General features: G+C 37.8%; 1 protein-coding gene across 1 annotated transcript in view; it reads right to left on the reverse strand.

Moving 5' to 3' along the window:
- LOC143022403 (uncharacterized) overlaps nucleotides 1–12,823 on the reverse strand; it is a 28,588-nt gene extending 15,765 nt beyond the window's left edge. The window contains exon 1 of the mRNA XM_076180572.1: nucleotides 12,185–12,823. Within this exon, the coding sequence (XP_076036687.1) occupies nucleotides 12,185–12,321 (137 nt within the window). The 5' untranslated portion in view covers nucleotides 12,322–12,823. The remainder of the gene's footprint in view (nucleotides 1–12,184) is intronic.
- Nucleotides 12,824–21,027: the final 8,204 nt, after the last annotated feature.

Here is a 21,027-nt window from a genome sequence, read left to right on the forward strand (position 1 = left end):
GAACAGTTCCGGCCCAGTGACAAGGCTGAGGTCTGAGCGGGTACCAACCCCACAAACCATGAAAAAATAGTCTCTCGTCAGTGACACGCAAGACAAACAACCACATTTTTTCTTAATATCTAGATTTAGAATTAATCCTGCCTACTATCAGATGACTTTCTTCAGCATAGCTAAATTGTGATAAATAGCTTCACAATAGCATGAGATTTCATATTGCGATTGATATGAGGTATGAAGATCAACAACATAAACTACCTAGATATAAGAGGGTTGAATCATCTACTGTTGGGATCTGATTCTCTGAGTGAAATTCTATTAAAAAACCTCACTAATGTTAAAATAATATAAAAGATGCATGGGATACATTAGTTGTGTGGATAGGTGGTAAAGGGAACATGGGCTGAGGGAAATACTTTTATTCCTAACTAGTTTTGCCTGAGTCGCTTCTTCAGAGGAATAATGATCAAAGTCAAGCTGGCCAATTTATACATAACAAGAAAGGGACGCGGCAACTTGTCGTAACACCAATCAACGTCACCTGCTGGTGGGATGAGCTGTCTGCCGCTTGGTTGCCACTGTTGGTGGACAATATATCCATCTGCTGGTCGTCTCGTGGTTGAGTCGTCAGCCTGGGTCAGGGGCTCTATGGATTTTGTTCATGATAATGATGGGTGCTGATGCTTTAGCCCATACCAAATCCCCACTCTTCTTATTGACATTTTTTTGGTTGGTAATGAAAATGGACTCCATTGCCTTTCTTTCTCACCTGGAGAGATTGTCCACTATTGTTTTTGCATCTTCCCATTTCGGTAAATGACCTTGTTCGTTGATATAATTAATTATCACACTGTGTATCCTGTGGTGTCTAACATCTGCTCCATGTTCTTTTAGCCTACTGTCCAGGCTCCTGAAAAGAAACTCAAAAAGGACAGTTATAGAAGAGATCTGGAGGGGAAGAAGAAGAAGAAAAAAAAAAAAAAAAAAAAAAAAAGATTTATACACAGAGTGGTGGATGTCTGGAACAAACTGGATGAAACAATAGTGTAAGCAAACACTATACAAGAATTTAAGATCAAACTAGATGTTGCGAGATATAAAGACGGGTTACCATGAGCATAGCTCCCCTTCCCGTATAATACAACTAGGTAAATACACACACACACACAATATATATATATATATATGTGAATAATTCGCTAGTGGGTGCTGTGGACTCTCTTGGGTCTATTGGCAGTGGTTCAAATCCTCTGCGCGACGGTCATGGATTGTATGAATATATATATATGTATACACAGATGTATAACAAACGCTATAGCCAAAATTTGTGAAAAAATCAAGAATAGATGGGTAAAACACCTGGAAGACAACAATATAATAAACCCAAGACAATTTGGGCTCAGACAAGGAAGATCATGTACCACAAACTTATCATGTTTCTACTCATGAGTAATAGACATAGTGCAAGAAAGGAATGGATGGGCTGATTGTGCCTTCCTGGACTTACAAAAAGATTTTGACAAAGTACCACACAAAATATTATTAGAAAACTGGAACATATATGAGGGATACAAGGGAACCTACTAAAATGGATGGAGGACTTCCTGATTGGTAGAAAGATGAAAGTAGTGCTCAGAGAAAAATATTCAGACTGGAAAGAGGTGATCAGTGGAGTACCGCAAGGATCTGTATTGGCTCCAATAATGTTTGCTATTTATGTGAATGACATGGATGATGATGTGAAATGTTACATGAGCTTCTTTACAGATGATGCCAAACTGTTAAAGAAAGTAAAAACTGAAAAGGATTGCGAATCACTGCAGGAAGACCTGAATGAGTTATGGAACTGGAGTCAGAAATGGGAATTGGCCTTCAATATTAAGAAGTGTAGCATAATGGAGTTTGGAAAAAGCAAAAACAGAATGTCAGGACAATATAAAATTGGAACCCAAGAGGTAAAGAAGGAGAGATCAAAAAAAGATTTGGGTGTAATTATCTCAAACGACTTGTCCTATGACAAACAGATAAACAAAATTGTTGGAGAATCCTACAACATGCTAAGACCAATAAAAGTGGCATTTACAAATTTGGACAAAGAAATTATTAAAAAAATATTGGTCACACTGATAAGGCCTAGACCAGAATATGCAACGACATTGTGGTCGCCCAGTACCAAAAAGAATATAAAGAAAATAGAAAGAATCCAGAGAGCAACAACAAAAATGGCACCTGCACTTGCAAACTTGTCATATGAGGATAGATTGGCTAAACTGGAGTTACTGACTCTGGAGCAAAGAAGAGAGGTGACCTACTGACCTTCTACAGAATCATGAAAGGCACAGAAATATTTGATAGAAAGGACTTGTTAAACTGGGACAGGAGAATTACAAGAGGACATATAAAGAAAATAAAAAAACATAGCTACAGAAGAGATCTGAAGAAAAACAGTTTTCCACATAGAGTGGTGGACACTTGGAACAAACTGGACAATGAAATAGTGTGCACAAAAACCATTCATCAGTTTAAGAGCAAACTAGACACTGCGAGATACAAAGGTGGGACACCATGAGCATAGCTACCCTTCCCACAAAATACAACTAGGTAAATATATGTGCATATATATATATATATATATATATATATATATATATATATATATATATATATATATATATATATATATATAAAGGGTGTTCGGGATAAATCTGAATTTTTTTTTTATCTTCTGTAATTTCAAAACCATTTGATGGATTTAATAGCAGTAATGTGCAATGTATAGCTAATTCTGTGTACTATTGGTGGGTGTGAGAGCTAGAGAGCATGGACGACTGAATAGCACCAGAATATTGGAAAAGTGACCTCCATCATGATGATTCATGCTGGATTAAAAAATTTAGAAATCTTAGCTACAACTCACTGCTCCTTGAATATCATGAAGGCCGTGAGATGTGAGCTGGAGAATTGAGACAGAGATGTGGAAGAAATGGCTAGCAGGAAGGATCTTAGTAGGCATTCTGACTCTGTCTGCACAACGAAATTTGTTGAGAAGCTGAAAAAAAAAAAAAAGGTGCAGTAAGATCCAGGCAAGGCAATGGAGACCTTGGCAAGAGAGATGGGTGTCGGAGTGGTAACTATGAAAAAAGCGCTGAATGAGAATCTTTGCTACTCCTCATACAAGAGGTGCAAGGGCCAACTACTCAACCAAGGCCCAAGATGCCTTACGAAAGCCAAGAAACTCCTCAACAAGGTCAAACACCAAATCGAGATGGGGATGTTCTGGTTCTTCTCAGACGAGAAGAATTTCTGCCAGGATCAGCTGCACAACACACAGAACAACAGGTGGTTAGCCTACGGTTCACATGAAGTACTGTGCTTCATGAAGACCAAGTTTCCTCAAACTATGATGACCTTTGAGTGTGTTTCCAGCGAAGGCCACATCATACCACCCCACATCTTTAAAAAGGGACTCAGACTCACTTCAGATGACTATACTGTGTTGCTGTCCACTGTTGTCATGCACTGGCTGGAGAGGGTGGCTGCAGGAAGACCATATGTGTAGCAGCAAGACTCAGTTCGGTGTCACACCTCTGGGAAAACCCAGAAGTGGCTGTCTGAGAATTTCTACAACTTCACCAGTCCCAACATTTGGCCCCCCAACTCACCTGATTGCAATCCCATCGACTATTATGTATGGAGCACAGTTGAAAAAGACACCAACTGTACCACCTGCAATACCAAGGACAAGCTGACTGCCAGGATCAAGCTGGTGTTCAGGCATCTCTCGAAGGACTCTGTGAATGCCACGTGCAGCAGGTTCAGGTCCTGCCTGGAGGCTGTGGTGGAGGCTCAGGGTGGCTTCTTTGAGTGAGCTGTATTTGGCAAAAGATCCTCTAAGAGATGCACTTTGAATTTTGAGAATACATAAATTTTTGGCCAAGATATGACATTTTTCTTTCCTTTCCAAAAGTGTCAAATTTATCCTGAACACCCTGTATATATATGTACAACATTGAATGGGTCCCAGTGATTAGAGATCCATTTTAACAACCACAATGCACTTTAATTCTAAGCCATCAAAGGCCAGCATGCTGAAATTGAAATGTGGTACTGCCCAGGGCTTGAACCTGGCTGGCCTTTGATGGCTTAGAATTAAAGTGCATTGTGGTTGTTAAAATGTATATATATATGTATATATATATATATATATACATATATATATATATATATATATATATATATATATATACACACATATATATAAATATGTATATATACATACATATACCAAAGGCTTTTCTCCCCTATATGGGAGGTAGCCAAAAGATAAAGGCATAGAAACCACTCCCACCCAGTCCATCCCCTACATACTCCACTCCCTTCTACCCTCCTCCCTCCCTCTTATCTTGGTACCTCCTTTACTTTTTTTTAGGAATGTCCCCTTTGGGGCTACAGGTAGCAGGATTCCTAGTCCTATCACCGTCCTGTCTTTCTTGTCGCCTTGTACGACTCAAGTGGGAAGATTTGGAGGCAGCATTCTTTTCCCCCACCACAGGATAGGCGAAAAAAGGAAATGAATATTCAGAGAAATGGCGCAGGACAGTAACAAGGGGTGGGGGACAGCATAATGGAGGGACAGTCGCAGTATAATAAAAGTGTTATCATTTCTCTATGAACAGAGACTTCCTCTATCACAGACAAAATGATGTGTGGCTCTGGTCCATAGGGGAACCCCATATAGACTCTAAAGTATCAACTGCATGCTACTTTGTCACAATAGCATGCATCCAATACCCCAGATGGGGTATTAAAAAACACATCTGATAAACTAAAGATTGAGAATAGTTAGAAAACAAATTGGAAAAAAGTGATGAAATGGATATAATGAATGAAGAAAACATCAAAGATTGACCAGAAAAAGAAAAATAATAATATAGAAAGCTAAGAAAATTGTACAAATATACATATACCAAGCCTTTTCTCCTTATAAGGAGGAGGCTGAGTCAAAGCACGCACCCACCATACACTTATCCCACATCAATATAAAAATCCATTTGTTGTCCCTCCCATATTAGCACCTTGCGGATAAAGGATCATCTTTGGCCCCTGCACTACTTGGGTCAAAGGCAAGGTAACAAGACACAACACATCTACAGCATGATGCAACAACTGAAGCTGGTTTACCCCCTCTGCTTCATTATATGATGACCCCCTACACCCACTCAAGAAATTCACAGAGCAGACAAAACATACCTTTAGGCCACATCATTTCCTTATCCACTTATACCACTCTCCATTCATTTCTACCTTCTGCCCTTCTTCCTTGCTTGATAGACATTCCTCTTTGCTCCAATACCCCTTTCATCCCATCCATTCAACTCATTCTTGGCCTTCCCCTCAAATTCCCTCCATCTACTTCTGCTTTCCACACTCTTTTCATTAGTCTTTCTTACTTTATTCTTTCCATATCCCCAAACCATCTCAGCATTCTTTGGTCGGCCCTATCTGCCATTTTTTTCACCCTCACTCTCTGCCTCACCTCTTCATTTCTCATTGTATCCATCCTTGTACCACACACCATATTTCTTAAACATTTCACATCAAACACGTTTTGGATATTCCTTTCTGCATTTTTCAGAATCCAAGTTTCTGCTCCATTGAGTGCCATGGGCACAATCATTCCCTCATACAATTTTCTTTGCATTTGTCCCCAATACCAACTTCTCATGCTCTAACCTACCTCCACCATCATTCCCTTGTACAGATTGACCTCTCATTAACAGACACCACATTACCAGATATCGGATGCAACAGACAAAATCCGCTGGTCCGGTCCAACAGTCTAAATTTTGCAGGTAGGGTGAATGCTTCCGTTAGTTCGGTGTTTGTCCGCTGAGTGGCTGATGGCATGATGGCACACACTTTGTTTTGTTTACTAGTTAACAAGATCGTGATGTCGGAGGTGCGCCATGCTATTGACACGCTAATAACTTACGTTGATCTCTCTGCTAATGGTGACGTTCAGGCTTATTATGAACACTTTAAGAGAATTATTTATTCGTGAACAGTACCAGAAAGGAAAACAGTTAAAATTGGACTCCTTTTTCAAGCAGAAAACGACTCCAAATCAATGGATTATTCACATCAACGGACACCGTTACCGCCCCTTTTAGTCCGTTAATGAGAGGTCAATCTGTACATCTTTTCATCTTACTTTTGCCCTCACCTATTTTCAATTTTCTCTTCTCACATATCCTCACAAACTCCACCACTAACTGGTTCATTCTATCCTGACTTAGCTATAAGCAGTATCATCTGTAAACAACTAGCTCACCTCCACTCCCACTCACCAACTCAAAAGCCCTGCCTATCACCCTCATGTTTACCTTAACGCATTCATATACATGCAGAACCCTGCTGCAGTCCCACCTTTCACTTGAAACAACTCTCTCCATCCCTGACCCCCGTACAAGCTCAATTTTATTATTATTATTTACTAACCTCAACTGACTTCCCACTGTACCATACATCTACAACATATTTCATAATTTCTCTCAATCAACTATGCCATACACCTTCTCCAAATCTATTAAACACCAAAGGACATCCTTGCCCTTTGCTAAAAACTTGTCACATAGCTGTCTTGCTACAAAATATTTATCTACACACCTTCCTTTCCAAAGTCCACAATACTCTTTTCAAATTACTCTTTCTATTTCCCTCCTCATCCTCTCAATAATCTCCTATACACATTTCTGACAACACTCAACAAACTGATCACTCTAAATCTACTACACCTTCCATTTGGCACACACAAAACAATCTCACTAGCCATTCCACTCTAACTACTCCCTTTGTCATACACTCCACATGACAACCATCTAACCTAGGTACCCTACCTTTTTTTTTTTTTTTTCAATGCTCTACTTTTCCTCTTTTCCTATAACCCTATCCTTCTCTCTTATCACATTTTCCTGGCATCTCCTAGTGCCACAATCAATCTCTCTATCCTCTTCTAAATTCAGCAACTCCCAAAAATATCCTACTCACCTTTCCCTTTACTGCCTTCATTTCCATTAGCATCTGTCCATCTGCACCCTCTACCTTCCTTCTACCTATATTGCCTCTCCTCACTCTTTTCAGTTCATTTCAAAATATTGTTATTTTCAAAATTCGCTATCAAACACCTACCCCACCTTACATCTGCTTTCCTCTTAGCCTCCCTCACTTTGTGTTTTGTTTCCACCTGCTTTATTTTGTATGTCTCATATGCTTCTTCATTTCTTCTTTGCAATATATATTTTTTTATGTTTTCTTCCTTTCTACAACTACTGCCCTAACATCTCCATCTTGCCATTTATTGGTTCTCCTATAACTTCCCAGCCTTGTTATCCCACATGCCATCTTTGTGTACTTGAGCATTTCCTCCTTGAAACATACCCATTCTTCCTCAACTCATCTAGTCCCATACTTCTCTCAGCTTCAATTGGTTTACTTTTTTCTTACTTAACTTGTTCACCTTCAGTACCTCTCTTCCTCCCTCAGTTTTCTTGTTTTTCCACTTAAACTCTACTCTCAATTTCTCTTCTACTAGAAAATAATATAACAATCCACTGGCTTCTCCCCTGAATACATTTACATGTCGAAGTCTTCTAATCCTTCTTTTGCGTGTTTGGGTACTGCTACATAGTTCATTAATACCATCTTCAGTACCTTACACTCACCAACTTGATCCATATATATTTATGTGTCTTTTTTTTCAACTATAAAGTATAATCTACAAACTAAAAAGTCCTTTTCCTTTTGCAAAGATAACCTTATCAAAACACACATCCACAGTGTACAAGTGGTTGTGGATAATGACTAAAGTACAGGATGAAATTGAAGAAATGTTCCAATTCGGTATGCATGTGTATGGGGGTTGACAAATGGAAATAGGTTTGAATCACAACACACAATAAATGACATTCAATAAGACTTGAAAATTAATAAATATGGCCAAATTTAAGAAGTTTGGATAAGAAGGTTTAAATAGGAGAAAGAACAAAAATAAAGAATGTCAGTGAAGTCAAAGAAGAAAAATATTGGGTAGGAAAAGACAATTTTACTAGACAGTAATAGAACTGATACTGAGAAAGTGCTATTGAAGGAAGAAATTAGAGGCAAGGAAAGAAAGAAAAAATAGAGCAAAGAGTTTGATCTGCCATATACTAATGTAAAAGGATGCCACACAAAACATCTACACAGTATTGGGACAAAGGAATTGAAGTACGATCACCCCCATGACGGAAAACAATAAGACAAAAAGAAATAATGGATCAACTAACTAACCTTGATGTCAGGAAATCACATGGCCCAGATGGAATTGCAAATTGGATACAAAAAGAATGTAAAGAAGAATTAATGGACAAAATATAAAACATAATAAGTTGCTCACTCAAAGAAGTAAAAATACCAAAGGACTGGAAAAATGCCAATATTGTACCAATATATAAAGAAGGAAACAAAGAAGAACCAACTAATGACAGAACAGTCTCCCTAACAAGCACTGCAGCCAATATCTGTGAAAAAATTATCAACAATAGATGGATAAAACACATGGAAAAAAATAATATATTAAACTCAAGACAATTTGGATTCAGACAGATCATGTGCCACAAACTTAATCTGTTTTTACTCGAGACTAATAGATATAATACAAGGGAGAGATGGGCTGACTGCGCTTTCCTTGACTTACAAAAAGCCTTAAGTACATCATAAAACATTATTAAAAAAAAAATTGAAAACATAGGAGGAATAGAAAGTAAATTACTAACCTGGATGGAAGATTTCTTGCATGGCAGAAAAATGAGAGTAGTGCTCAGAGAAAAGAAATTAACTTGAGAGGAGGTGATTAGAGGAGTTCCACAAGGATCAGTATTGGCTCCAATAATGTCCGCTATTTATGTGAATCACATCTTTGCGGATGATGCTAAATTGCTGAGAAAAGTGAATACTGAAACAGATTGTGAATCACAACAACAGAGACCCCTAAACAAGGTTTGGAAATGGAGCCAAAAGTGGGATGTAGACTTCAACATAAAGATATATAGCATAATGGAGTTTGGAAAAAAAAAAAAAAAAAAAAAAAAAAAACAAAAAAAAAAAAAAAAAAAAATAAAAAAAAATAAAAAAAATAAAAAAATTTTGATATACAATTGGAACAAAGGAAGTAAAGAAAGTGGGATCTGAAAAAGAACTGGGAGTAATTATCCCAAATGACATGTCCCCTGATAAACAGATAAACAAAATTGTCGAAGAATCTTACAACTTGCTAGGATCAATAAAAGTGGCTTTTACCTGTTTAGACAAAGAAATGGTTACAAAAATACCAGTCACACTAATAAGGCCTAGACTGGAGTATACTGCAACACTATGGTCATCCAATACCAAAAAGAATATAAATGAAATTGAACAAATCCAAAGAGCAGCCACGAAAATGACCCCAACACTTTCAAACCTGTCATATGAGGAAAGACTGGCTAAAGTGAAATTATCGACTTTGGAACAAAGAAGAGAAAGAGGCAACCTGCTGACCATTCACAGAATCATGAAAGGCACAGAAGTCCTTGATAGAGAGGACTTATTAATTTGGGATAAGAGAAATACAAGGAGACATGACAAGAAACTCAAAAAGGATAGTTATAGAAGAGACCTGAAAAAAAAAAGTTTTCCACACAGAATGGTGAATATCTGAAACAAACTGGATAAAAGAATAGTGTGCAAATAATATACACAAATTAAAGAGCAAGCTAGACACTGTGAGATACAAAGATGGGACACCACGAGCATAGCTCCCCTTTCCGTAAGATACAACTAGATAAATACATGCACACCCAGGTAACTAAACATGCCCTTCAAAAAAGACCACCAAACTCAATTCAAGAACCCTACAGAAGAAACCCTCCCACACCTGACAAGAACCACACTGGCATGCCTGTGCTCAGGACACCATCCAACATTAAGACAGTACCACCACAGAATAGGGATGGCCACAGATTTAAACTTCCCCAGATACAAGCACCAAACAGAAGACACAGAACACTTCATACTATACAGAGCTCATACTAACAATCCTCACACAACAAATTACCTCTTCCCTAAGTGACTTATGGTTCTGCCTGGATGCTGTTACTGGTTACCTGCAACTGTGGGTCTTCTGCAAGAGAGATTATCAAAGGCAACAGATTGATTGACTGATCATTTGTCATGCTTCCTATGAAAACTCTAGTAATGGTCACAAACTGTACAAATACTAATTATATACAAGTGGTTTGCATGATATACTTTATCATCTGACATATGGTACACACATCACAGCCATTAAAGTGGAGGGGAATTACCATGCTGCATTGTACTTTGGCAAGAGTTATGTACAGTTTACGGGTGGGAGTGGATTTTCTTTTGTCTTTTTTTCTCTTGATGTTTTAGGTTAATTTAAAACAATAAAATAATTTACAAGAATTTTGCTGGGAGTATTGAGTGGAAAATATTTCACTCTAGTCCTGGGGTCAATCTTGCTGAGAGAACTGGGTGCAAATTTTGCAATGTAACACATTAGGCTATTTTTATAAAATATTAATTTACACAAACTAAGTTAGAGACTGCAAAATGACAAAGCCCACCCATCCTTTGTTGTAATTCATATCCATCCCTCATCTGTGAAATTATATAACCTGTTCTATTCACATTTAAAACTTCAAAAGATACTGATATAAATGAAGAATTCTATAAAGGAGTATTTCTCAATCTTAACCAATCAAACTGGTTAGTTTGGGTTAGTTGACATAACAAAACTGCACCGTAATTTTTTTTTCCATAACATCTGCTAATGCTTTCTCACAAATTTGTGCATCAATTGCACTACAAAGACTTCTACTTTTAATGAATAATATTAGGCAATGGCGAAATTTGATAATAATCTATCTGTATACCAAGGGCTTTTTCTCTTACCAAGAATGTAGCCAAAGTCAAAAGGCATATAACACCCCACATCCATTCCACTCCCCCCCACCACCGTTTTCTCCCTCTAATCTTAGCTCCTCATGGATGATGGGTCATCCCTGTATCCCGCCCATTGCCCTGGGTCAGAAGCAATGTACCAAGACACAGTACATCCACAGTAAGGCCGCTTCACTTAATTGGCGACCCCCCTACTCCATTTCCTCATGCAGAAAAATAGCATACGGTGAGAAATCCCCTTGTTTCTCACTCTAACCTTGTAACCCCTACCATACTTTTCAAACATTTCATCTTAAACACATTTAAACTTTTCCTTTCTGCCTCTCTTAAACTCCATGTCTCTGCATCATACAGTGGTGCTGGTGCAATCATTACTTCATATTATACATCCCATCAGGAATGGATACTGGGGGGCATATACCCTGGGGTGGCACATTTAAGGGGGTAGCAATTCTAGTCTGGACATACTGCCCACAAGGCTGACAAAATTATAATAATTTAAAGGTCAAAGGAATCCTGAATATTTTACTGTAATATACGAATTTTGTGTTAGACTCAACAGAATATGAGAGATTTTTCCCCTTATCCTTTCTGCAATAGGAACATTAAATAACATTTTAAAAATATATTTAATTATTTTGCAAGTTAATAGCTATAATAAGCAGTAAGGAATGGTGGAGATGGGAATTGGTAATGGGGGAATGGGAGGACGTCACTGAGAGCTTTACCCCAGGGCGGCACTTAGGCATGTATGGGCTCTGGATGGATGGATGGATGATGTAATATATATATATATATATATATATATATATATATAATATATATATATATATATATATATATATATATATATATATATATATAATAAAAAAAATCTTTATGCAGAAAGGGAAGAGAGTGCTGAACTCCACGATAGTATTTGTGGAACGTTCGTTAGGTTAGGTTAGCTTTTGTCCGTGGAGGGGGTGGGGAGTAGTTCCACTGCTAACTTGCTAAGTTTGGTTAGGTAGCAACTATGGTTAGAACTCTACCATAATGACCAAAGGGTTTCTAGAATTCTGACCAATTTTATTTTTATTTCATATTGGCATGTACTGCACAGTGTAGTGCGTACACAGTGTACGCTAAGTTAGCAAACTATTCCATAGCACCCACAAATTGAATCGATAAATACAGAAAAAATACTTACACTTCAGGTTGTTGTAGTGCTGTTTCATCAAATTTTTCAATTATCTTAGTACATGCTGCCCCCAGTTCTTTGTATTTAGCTTCTTTGTATAACTTTTCGGTCATATTTTGAATTGCTAGTACGCTGATTTCCTCCATGACTGTTTATACATTCAACGAAATACGTTTCGAATCATGGAACTCGCAAATATCTAGCGCCTTTACTCTCAAAATAAAGTTGGATTGAAATGTTAGACACCCTTAACACGTGAACTCAATACAGTAATTTCAAAATAAATTTTTATGTGGGAGTCAATGCCATGATAGTGCATAGCCACACATCCTTCTTCAATATTGATAATCCCTCCTGTCAAATTTTCAGGCATACTTCCGAACGGAAGCATGGCATATATTCAGATATTCAATGGATGCAATAACGGTGGCAGTAGGTATAATGAGAGCAAATTTAAATACTAAAAAATAGCAGGAACTGATTAAGATTAAACATAGCTGGAGGTGCTGGTTGTGTCGGTTCACACATTACAGAAAACAGCTGATATCTGTATCAGTAAAGACTAATTCTATTTCTCTTGTGTCAATCAACTAGAATAAATACAATGGCAGCCCATCGCTCCACTCGAACCCAGGAAAAAATTGCGAAAAAAACCCCTGAACTAACCCAACCTAACGTAGCCAAACTTATGGCTTTTCCGATTTTTTTTTTTGGGGGGGGGGGTGCTTCACTTTTCCTCTTTAACCTTATGACTCGCATTTGGTAAACTCCTAGCCAGACTCCCGATTTATCGCCAAACTTAAACAAATTACATTATACCCCACAGTACCAAGGTAATGGGTGCACATGCTCTCCCTCGACCTCATTGGGCTTGGTAGTAGAACTTCTGTGAGGGTCGGAAATGGAAAGAGTGGTCTGAGTTGAAGTTGGTACTGTACTAGGGTTGTGTAATGTCACCATGGTTGTTCAGCATGTGATATGTAAACGCGAGGGTGTTAGTCAAGGATTTGGATTAGGTAAGAATGCATGGAAGTGGTACTAGAGCTAGTTGCTGTTTGCGGATGACTGTGCTGATGATTGAGTTAAAGAGAGACTGAAGCAGTTGGTGTTGGATTTTGAGAGTGCGTAATAAAAAAAAACGCGGGCAAGGTGTAATAAGGAAAAAACGTAAATCAAGGTAAGTCATGTGAGCTGTACAAAGGCGTTGGAGGTGAGTAGGGTAAGAGGCTGCATGTAGTGGAGAGCTTAAGTATTTGGAGTCACATGCAGCAGATAATGGAGGGTGGTGATGAATGACAAAGAAAAACTAGTAAATGTCTGGAAGGGGATGAAAAGTGCCACGAGCAATATTTGGAGTCACGTGCAATAGATAATGGAGGGGTGGTGATGGATGATAAAGAGAAACTAGTAAATGTTTGGAAGGGGATGAAAAGTGTCATGTGTCATGAGCAATAGGTGAATGAAAATGAACCTGCCTGGTATGAACCAGGTGGGTTCTGATGCAGTACAAGGCTAAATAATCAATATAGAGGCTGGCAGAACATATCCACCATGCTGTATGGAGCTGAAAGAGGCAGAAAGGAAGAGCCTAACAGGTTTGTGACAAAGTGTTTAAGAAATATGGCGTGGTACAGAGATGGGTAGAGTAATATGGAGGTAAAGCAGAGTGGGGGGTGGGAAGAGAGCTGGCAGATAGGGCTGGCCAAAAAATGCTGAGATGATTTGTACACATGGGAATAACAAGTGGAGAAAGACTAGCCAAAGGAGTGTGGAAAGCAGAAGTAGGTGGAAGGAACTTGAGAGGAAGACCATGAATGAGATGGATGGACAGGGTGAAAGGGGTACTGGATGTAAGATAATTAGCTGTCTAGCAAGAGAGTACAAAGTATGGGAGTAAATGGAGTGTGGTTGTAAACTGACAGGGAAATGATGTAACCTAAAGGGGTCACCATATTATAAAGCAGTGTGTAGGTGTGTGTGTTAAGCCACCTTTGACAGGATCTACTATGGAAGTGCTGTGTCTAACTACATTGTTTTTAGCCAGGACAGTGTAGCTAAGATGGGAGGGAAAACAATTGGATTTTTGTATTCATGTGGGATGGATGTATGATGAATGGGTTTTGACTCAACCACCATATCATGGGGGGGCAGCTTTTGGTATGTGACAGCCAGACTTCTTCAGGTGGGAGTGGACATGCAACCTGCCCCTGTCAAATCCACAAACCCTGCCATGTGGGTGGCTGGGGTGATGCAAATGAAGCACAAGCATGTTGAACCGGGTGGAGTGAACCTCTGGTGGACTGCTAAAAAAAAATTCCCCTCAAATAACAATTTATTTTATTTTATTTTATTTTTGTTTTTGTTTTACTTAACTCAGGCAGGTTAGAATGGATATAATATTTTTCTCTAGAGTGAGGAAACTGGACAATGGTGAGATCAGTGACAAGGGTCACACCTAATACTGGTCTAGCCAGAACATTGGAAGTTGGAGGCTGTATGGTAGTTTCTTTTATTGTCTTTATGGCCTCTCTTTGTGAAGCTGTTAGTGTGAGCTTTTTTGAGGCAGGGGTGGAGTGGTAGAGCACCACAGTGTCATGATAGGGAAATTATAGTTTCTATATCAATGATTCCAGGTTTTGTTATGGATCTTACTCGGGTTCTGTGTTCTCCGATTCTAATATGTTCCAAGACTAGGAACTGTTGCACAGTTGTTGTTATGGACTGTAATTCACCAGTGCTTCTTTCCTTGTGGACAATATCATGTTGTTGTGTATTAGATTATACTTAATATGTTGGTTTAGTTAGTAGTCAAGGGTATTAATAGTTTGGTTAATAGTCCTGTTATCTGTAGAAAGTTATAGTGAGATGATATACTGGTTTTTTCATCAACAATTTGGTGTACTCATTGCTGTTTGAGGGGATAAGTGAGTAGGAGGTTGCTGTGGGGTGGGGTGTAAATTGGACATTCTAGCAACATGTGTGATATTGAGAAGGAAGCCTTACATTGGTAAATGGGAGTGTTGTTTCCTGTCATGAGGTAGCCATGTGTGAGATGGGAATATCCTGTTCTTAGGTGTAATGGGCTCAGTTGGTATTTGATCTTTTGTTGAAGTGGCAAGGTAAAGTAGGGGTGTACTGAAGGAAGTAGTCAGGGGGACCTTAGCTGCTGATATTGTGGGGAGGATTTTGTCAACCATTTCCATTGTAGACAGAATATTTTCAATTGTTTTATCATATAGGTGAGGAGCCTACATCCCACATTAGCATGTCTATAAACAGAATATGGAATTTTTTAGTGTTTGATGTTTTTTAAATTGGCACATAGAAATCTTTACTCTATATCTGACATAATCTAGATTCCACCACAAGACTGTGTACCATCATATACATGGTGAGGTTTTTGAGAATGATGCATCTAGTTGTATCTTATGGGAAGGGGAGCTATGCTCATGGTGTCCCGTCTTTGTATCTTGCAGTACCTAGTTTGCTCTTAAATTCATGCATGATGTTTGCACACACTGTTTCATCCAATTTGTTCCAGACATTCACCACTTTGTGTGGAAAGCTGTTCTTTTTCAGGTCCCTTCTTTAACTGCCCTTTTTGAGTTTCTTTTCATGTCCCCTTGTATTTCTCTTATCGCAATTTAGTAAGTCTTCTCTATCAAGGACTTCCATGCCTCTCATGATTCTATAGATCAGGGGTTCTTAACCTTTTTTCTCCAATTCCCCACTTTTTAGTGAGCCAACTCTCCATTTCCCACCACAGCATCAGTGACAACAAGAAGACACCAGAAACAAACAAAAAGAAACAAAAACACATCAATTAAAAAAAAAAAAAAAGACAGTGGTTCTTCTGTCCGACCGGTCATTCCCCACTTGGCAACTCCGCCATTTCCCACCAGTGGGGAATTCCCCACAGGTTAAGAACCACTGCTATAGATGGTCAATAGGTCGCCTTTCTCTTCTTTGTTCCAGAGTTGGTAATTCCAGTTTTGACAATCTCTCCTCGTATGACAATTTTGAAAGTGTTGGGGCCATCTTCATAATTGTTCTTTGGATTTTTTTTTTTTTTTTTTTTTTTTTATCATTTTGGCCTTATCAGTGTGACTAGTATTTTCTTCATCCAAGTAGTTAAAGGTCATCTTTATTGATCTTCGCAAATTGTAGGTTTCTCCGACAATTTTATTTATCTGCTAATCAGGAGTCATGCCTTTTGTGATAATTACTCCCAGGTCTTTTCAGAACCCACTTTCATTACTTCCTTTGTACCAATTTTTTATTGTCCTGATATTCTTTTGTTTATTTCTTTTTTCCAAATTCCATTATGCTACATTTCTTAATGTTGAAGTCCACTTTCCACTTCTGACTCCATTCCCAAACCCTGTTGAGGTCTCTCTGTAGCAACACACAGTCCATTTCAGTACTTACTTTCCTTGGCAGTTATGCGTCATCTGCAAAAAAGTTCACGTAACATTCTACCCCCTCATCCATGTCATTTATATAAATAGCAAACATTATCAGAGCCAGTACTGATCCCTGTAGACCTCTTATCTTTGAGCACTACTCTCATTTTTCTTGTATTCTCCTGATTTCCAGTTTTCTTAACAATTTTTTGTGTGGTACTTTATCAAAAGTATTTTGTAAATCTAGGAAACCACAGTCAGCCCATCTGCCCCTTTCTTGTACTATATCTACTAGTCTTGATTAGAAACATCAAATTTGTGGCACATGACCTTTCCTGTCTAAATCCGAATTGTCTCAGATTTAGTATATTGTTCTCCTCCAGATGTTTTGTCCATCTAATTTTCATAACTTTTCCACAAATTTTGGTTACTGTACTTGTAAGAGAGACTGGTCTATAATTTGTTGGGTCTTCCTTGTTCCTTTATATATTGGTATATTGGAATTTTCCCAGTCTTCCAATATTTTTCCTTCTTTGAGTGAGCAGCTTATTACCTTGAATATTTTGTCTATTAGTTCATCTTTACATTCTTTTAGTATCCAGTTTGCAATTCCATCTGGGCCGTACAATTTCCTGAAATCAAGATTCATTATTTGGTCCATTATTTCATGTTACAATTATTTTTCTCATGGGGGAATCACACTTTACTTTCATCCTAAAGCTGTATATTTTCTCTAGTGAACACAGACTTGAAATATTTGTTCATAACTTCAGCCATTTCTATATCTTCTGTGTATTTTACATTCCCTTGGCATAATTTTACTATTTCCTGTTTTTTATGTGTTGCCAAGATTGTGGTTTGAGATAAGCTAGTATTATGTTGGTTATTGGAGAGTCCTCAACTCTGATTGTACAGAGTGGGGCATAAAGATCTCCCATATTTGGAATGGGCATCATGCTGCATACAGTGATGGTAGAGAGGTAGGGCAGGTCCCATTCAGTAGGTTGTTATTTTGATTTTCTTTATCAGTTATTATAACACTTTTTTTTTTCTTTTTTTGTGTGTTAAGGGAAACATTTCCTGGTCATTTGATTGCTTCAAGGGAAGATGTGGGGTGGCTGGCAAAGCCACCACATTTAAGCCTTTGTGACTTTTTCCTGTAGGGATATCTAAAAGAACAGTTTTTCCAACATCCTTGAACTCTTGAGGATATGAAGGAGAGGATCGGAGTAAATCACTGCAATTTCACCCGAGATGACACAGTCATGGAGAACTTCTGGGACCGACTTCTTTAATGCATTGTCAACAATGGCTGCTGTTTGTCCGATATAATTTCCAAAGACCATATAAACAAAACTACTTATATGGACTTTTCAGAAATATAATAACTTTTTTCTAGATAATCTTGTTCTTTTATATCCATTCAAAATGTAAGAAATATTCATGCCCCACCCTATATATGTAGCATTTTTTTTTTTGGGGGGGGGGGGTCCTCAAGGGACTATCAAGATTGTGGAGGGGGGAACCTATAATAAGTGTAAGGGGTGGAAATTGGTCACACTGGTGTCTAGTGCTAGCAACCATTCGTGGTCTCAGAGGAGATCTGGTATGCACAAAGATAGATCTATACATGCATTTACTGAATTGTACTTGCCTAATTGTGGTATGTAGGAGAGGAGCAACAATCATGGTGTCCTGTCTCCTACTTTCCAATTTATCATCCTTAGCTTCAAATTCATGTATGGTTTCAACTTAATTTATATCCTAATTTTTCAATCATCATATCTAGATTTGAATTTGTGCATTGTTTAAATCCTAATTTTCCAATCATCTAGATTTGAATTTGTGCATTGTTTATATCCTAATTTTCCAATCATCATATCTAGATTTCAATTTGTGCATTGTTTATATCCTAATTTTCCAATCACCATATCTAGATTTGAATTTGTGCATTGTTTATATCTTAATGTTCCAATCATCTAGATTTGAATTTGTGCATTGTTTATATCCTAATTTTCCAATCACCATATCTAGATTTGAATTTGTGCATTTATATCCTAATTTTCCAATCATCATATCTAGATTGGAAATATATAGCTCAAGCTGGAATAATGCACAAATTCAAATCATCATATCTAGATTTGAATTTGTGCATTATTCCAGCTTGAGCTATATATTTTTAGCTATTCCAAGTATTTATATACCTGTATAGAAAAATTTCTTCACATCCTTTAGACACATGGTCTTTCTCAATTTATTCTCATGACTTCTAGGCCTCCTATCCTTAATCAAGAGATATTTTCTGTCAGCATAGTCTATCCCCTTTAGCGACCTGAATACTATACAGAGTCCTCCTTATACGATAATTCTTTATCCGGTAAATTCAGTTACCGTATTTGGTAATTACTACCCTTGATTCTATTTACAGTAAGAAAAGTTCACAGATATGGTATCAGCTCATGTTTTGGAGGTAAAATTAGATATTTTGAAGAGGAAAGAGCAGGGAGGTAAGTTTGCCATAAGTTGAAACTTGGGTTTGGTATACGGTAATTTCAATTTGTGGTAAGGTTTTCAGGAACGCATATGTACTGTATAACAAGGATTCACAGTGAGACCTCTCATTAACGGACATTAATTAGCTGTGTTTGCAGTGTTTTTGGTGTTTTTGGTGCTGTTGTTTAGTGCGTGCAATCACTATGCCACCCAAAAACCACTCCAGAACACCGAAAACACAGCTAATTAATGTCCGTTAATGAGAGGTCTCACTGTACTGTAATTGTATTGCCTTTTTCACTTTGATCTTTCAATGTTGGCAGACCCAGTGGTCCTAGTCTCTTCTCGTATGGTTATCTGCCACACTGGAAATAAATTTGATTGCTTCTCTTTGTATTCTCACAATCTTGATTATAGCCTTTACTCTATGTGGGGACCATACTGCTGCATATTCTAGTCTTGGTTTCTCCTTGTTTGCTTTCATAATGGATTCACTACCCAAGGAATAGATCAAAGATGGTCTTTTAGAGCTATTGCCCATTTTCAGTACTTTGCATTTTTTGTATTGAAAAATGTTCATTTTTGGCTCCATGTGAATAATGTCTATCCTTTTACCTATAGTGCTCATTTTTACTTTTCTCATGATAAATATTTACATTATCTACAAACTTATTGGCATAGCTTGTATGTTCCATCATGTCATTAACATAGATAACACACATTGTAGGTGCTAGGAGTGAGTCTCGTTGAACTCCGCTGGTCACTGCTCTTCATCCTAGTATCTTATCCTTTACTACTATCCTCATATCTTCCCTTAAAAAAAAAAAAAAAAAAAAAAAAAAAAAAAAAAAAAAAAAAAAAAAAAAAAAAAAAAAAAAAAAAAAAAAAAAAATCGCCTACTTGAGTAGTCTTTGTCCTCCAATATGCTCCATTTTTCACATAAGGTGACTATGAGGTACTTCATCAAAATCCACTCTTGATCTCTTGATCAAGGTACACTCAATCCACCCAGCCCTCTTGCAGCACATTGTCTATCTTGTCAGCACATTGGCTGTAGGTTGATATGTGTTGTATAGTGATAGGGAATGATTTGTAATGAGAGAAGATATTATTTTGCCTAGTGGGGTTGTATTGTGTCTCCCCAAAGGGAGATTTTTTAACTAGAGTCTCTAGTAGAAAATATGGGGGATAAATTGGCAAGGAAGATCTGACAGTGTTTCTAATGTTTTCTGATGAAGGGAGATATAAAGAATAGATAGTTATAGGGTAATGTAGGAATATTTTTGCTATGATGAGTTGGAAAGGAATATAGAGTGCAAGTGGTAATAAGGAGTTATCTAAACAGATAAAAGATTGCTGTACCTACTGAATTGGCTTTGGGAGGGAGGAGGGGATTGGTACATAGTATATCCTTTCTTGTAAGCAAATGCAGTTATAGTTATACTGCTAGAGAAGGATATATTTTTCTAGTTCAAGATGAGGCCTCAGCATTTCCATTTTGTAAAATGGTGGTTGTTTTGAGTCATGCTCCCATGGAGATGTGTGGGATTTGTTGGTTTTGACAGTTTGGATTTTTTCAAAGTGTTTGGGTTTTGTTTTGGGGAGAAGGGTAGATTCAACTGGGTGTGAGATAAAACTTGATATCCACTCATTCATTCAAGATGGGTCTGCTGGGGACACTGGGAAATCTAGGAGGCTTGCATTGGGTTTGGTGTTGGTGTGTGCAGTTGGCACTCGGAGAGGCTGGATTTCAGCTTGTATTTGTAGTTCTGAGTCTGTAGTGGGTATTGTGGATGGGGAAGGTTTGTTATTTGTTGGAGGAATGGTTTATTGGTATTTTTGGGGTGGAGTGTTGACTGGTGTGATATGGCTGATGCACTATTATGTCTATCTTCTATGTTTTTTCTGGAGAGCTGAATATTTTTTTGGAGTGAAAAGGTTATAGGATTTGGGGTG

Source organism: Oratosquilla oratoria, chromosome 44, assembly GCF_046742065.1.
Source record: "Oratosquilla oratoria isolate Oo_2021 chromosome 44, ASM4674206v1, whole genome shotgun sequence".
Classification (NCBI taxonomy): domain Eukaryota; kingdom Metazoa; phylum Arthropoda; class Malacostraca; order Stomatopoda; family Squillidae; genus Oratosquilla; species Oratosquilla oratoria.